Raw genomic sequence first — 2,050 nt, forward strand, 5'->3', positions numbered from 1 at the left:
TCATAATAATTATAAATATGCACAAAATATACTGAATAAATTTTTTATTTATTAATATTTTTGTTTACGATTACATTATTCGTTAGTCTTAATAACTCATCAAAAATGTCTCAAAGATATCGTCACTCAAACTATTTCTCCGTGATATTAAAACTTGATCACCAATGCTAAATAATCACTCAACCGGTGTTGACGTGATGATATATAATTGTGTTAAACTTTAAACTTAAAAACAAATGTTTCATATGAGGAAAGCAAATGTTTCATATGAGGAAAACGTGTGATATATTAATGCAATATTTTTTTGCTTGTCTGACAAATAGAGAATGCCGATAGCACTGTCAGCTGTTTCTACGCGATGTCTTGATCTTTTAAAAATTGAAAGAATTGGTCAATTCAAAGAAATACGTGAAAATGTATCTAAAAATGTATCTGAAAAAATCGACTCAGATATGTTTTAAATCTAGATACAGATATTTAAATTCGAATATATCTCACTCAGATACATGCTCAGATACACAAAATGTATTTAGATACTGTATCTAGATACATGTAGCTAGATACTACCCAACACTGCTTACAAGTATATTTTCTTGTTTTACAAATATAGTTTCTACATGTATAATTTCACGATAAATTATAAAGTTTACACATAAAATATATATTTTGTTGAACATATAATATTCATAAAAGTTTTTTTCATTTTTGCAATACATCAACTTCTTACACTTACGTGGTAATTGTGTTAGTTTCAAATGGTTGTTAGTATCTGATTGGAACGAATTTTACACGAACCGGATGAGAAGAACGAATTATTATATCGGCCTTAAACCGGACATCCTTTATATGATCAACTGGCTCCAAGTAAAACTTGTGCACCAAAGGAGCTATCATAGCCTTTAGTTCCAGCAGACCGAATCATTGACCTACAATTAAAAATGTATTAAAATTTATCGACAAAAAACGAAAATCATGCACAATTCACCTATGCAGTTCCTCGGTTCTGCGCTGAACGGTAGATACGAATAAAGATGACGATTTTGGATCTTCTCGGGCAAAAATCTATCCGGATCAAATACATCTAGATTTGACCAGAAATTGGGATCTCTGTAAACTCCATAGATATTAAGATGTAAGATCGTTCCAGCAGGCACGACATATGAATCTGGAAATTGTATTATAAAATTAGCTGCGATTTGCAAATATAAAATTTGAGAAATGAAATATACATTAATATTCTTATAATGTTAGCGCAATTAAATTATTTTAAACTTATTTTACATTTATAATACTCTCCGTATAATGTGACATGTTTAAGAATATAAGAAGGAAAAAAGTGTTTAATTACGTAATTTTACGTCTTCCGCAGTTACTCGTGATATGAAAAACACGCTCGGATATAAACGTAGCGCTTCCTTTATACATCTTTCTAAATATGATAAATTTTGCAACGATTTCATGGTAAGTTTCTCTCCGTTCTCTTGCATCACGGTATCGACTTCAATTCTCACACGTTCCTATGTCATCGATAATAATTAAAATGCATTATTTTATATACATAGATATGAAAAAAATCTTCTATATCAAAATAAAATTTTATATTTATTTTAAGCTTCTTTTATTTTTTTCAAATATATTGATATAGAAAAAAATATGCAACAAAATCTTAATATTTGTATTACTTGAAATAAAAATTGCAATAAAAATAATATATCTCAATATAGTGAAAGAAAGGTACCTGGATATCTTTATGTTCAACTAATAATAATAAAGCAAAGGTCATAGCCGTCGCTGTATCATGACCCTGTAATTGTCGTTATATGTATCGTTACATGTGCTTAGATAAATGTGTATAAAAATTAATTAAACATTACAAATACGTACTTCAAACATAAATGTATCGATTTCTCCTCTGATATCGAAATCGGTCAAGAAACCTTCTCGAGGTGACATTATTAAGAGATCCAACATTGCTAGTCGCTTCTTTTTATCTAGAAATGAAAAAGCATATTAGCGTCAAACTTATTTTTGCATGTGTTATTTTAATCAT

At 28.8% G+C, this 2,050-nt stretch overlaps 1 protein-coding gene across 1 annotated transcript; it reads right to left on the reverse strand.

Annotated features, from left to right (window-relative positions):
• Positions 1 to 879: 879 nt before the first annotated feature.
• Positions 880 to 1,971, reverse strand: LOC145939760 (cytochrome P450 4C1-like). The gene is made up of 5 exons (XM_083044340.1): positions 1,885 to 1,971; positions 1,739 to 1,804; positions 1,349 to 1,517; positions 986 to 1,165; positions 880 to 926 (listed from the first exon to the last, which is right to left on the reverse strand). Exons 1-5 carry the CDS (start codon positions 1,969 to 1,971, stop codon positions 919 to 921), a joined length of 510 nt encoding a protein of 169 aa, XP_082900466.1. The 3' UTR covers positions 880 to 918.
• Positions 1,972 to 2,050: the final 79 nt, after the last annotated feature.

Source organism: Prenolepis imparis, unplaced genomic scaffold, assembly GCF_030444845.1.
Source record: "Prenolepis imparis isolate NDT839.2.m4 unplaced genomic scaffold, iyPreImpa1.0 SCAF_8, whole genome shotgun sequence".
In the NCBI taxonomy this organism is placed as follows: Eukaryota; Metazoa; Arthropoda; class Insecta; order Hymenoptera; family Formicidae; genus Prenolepis; species Prenolepis imparis.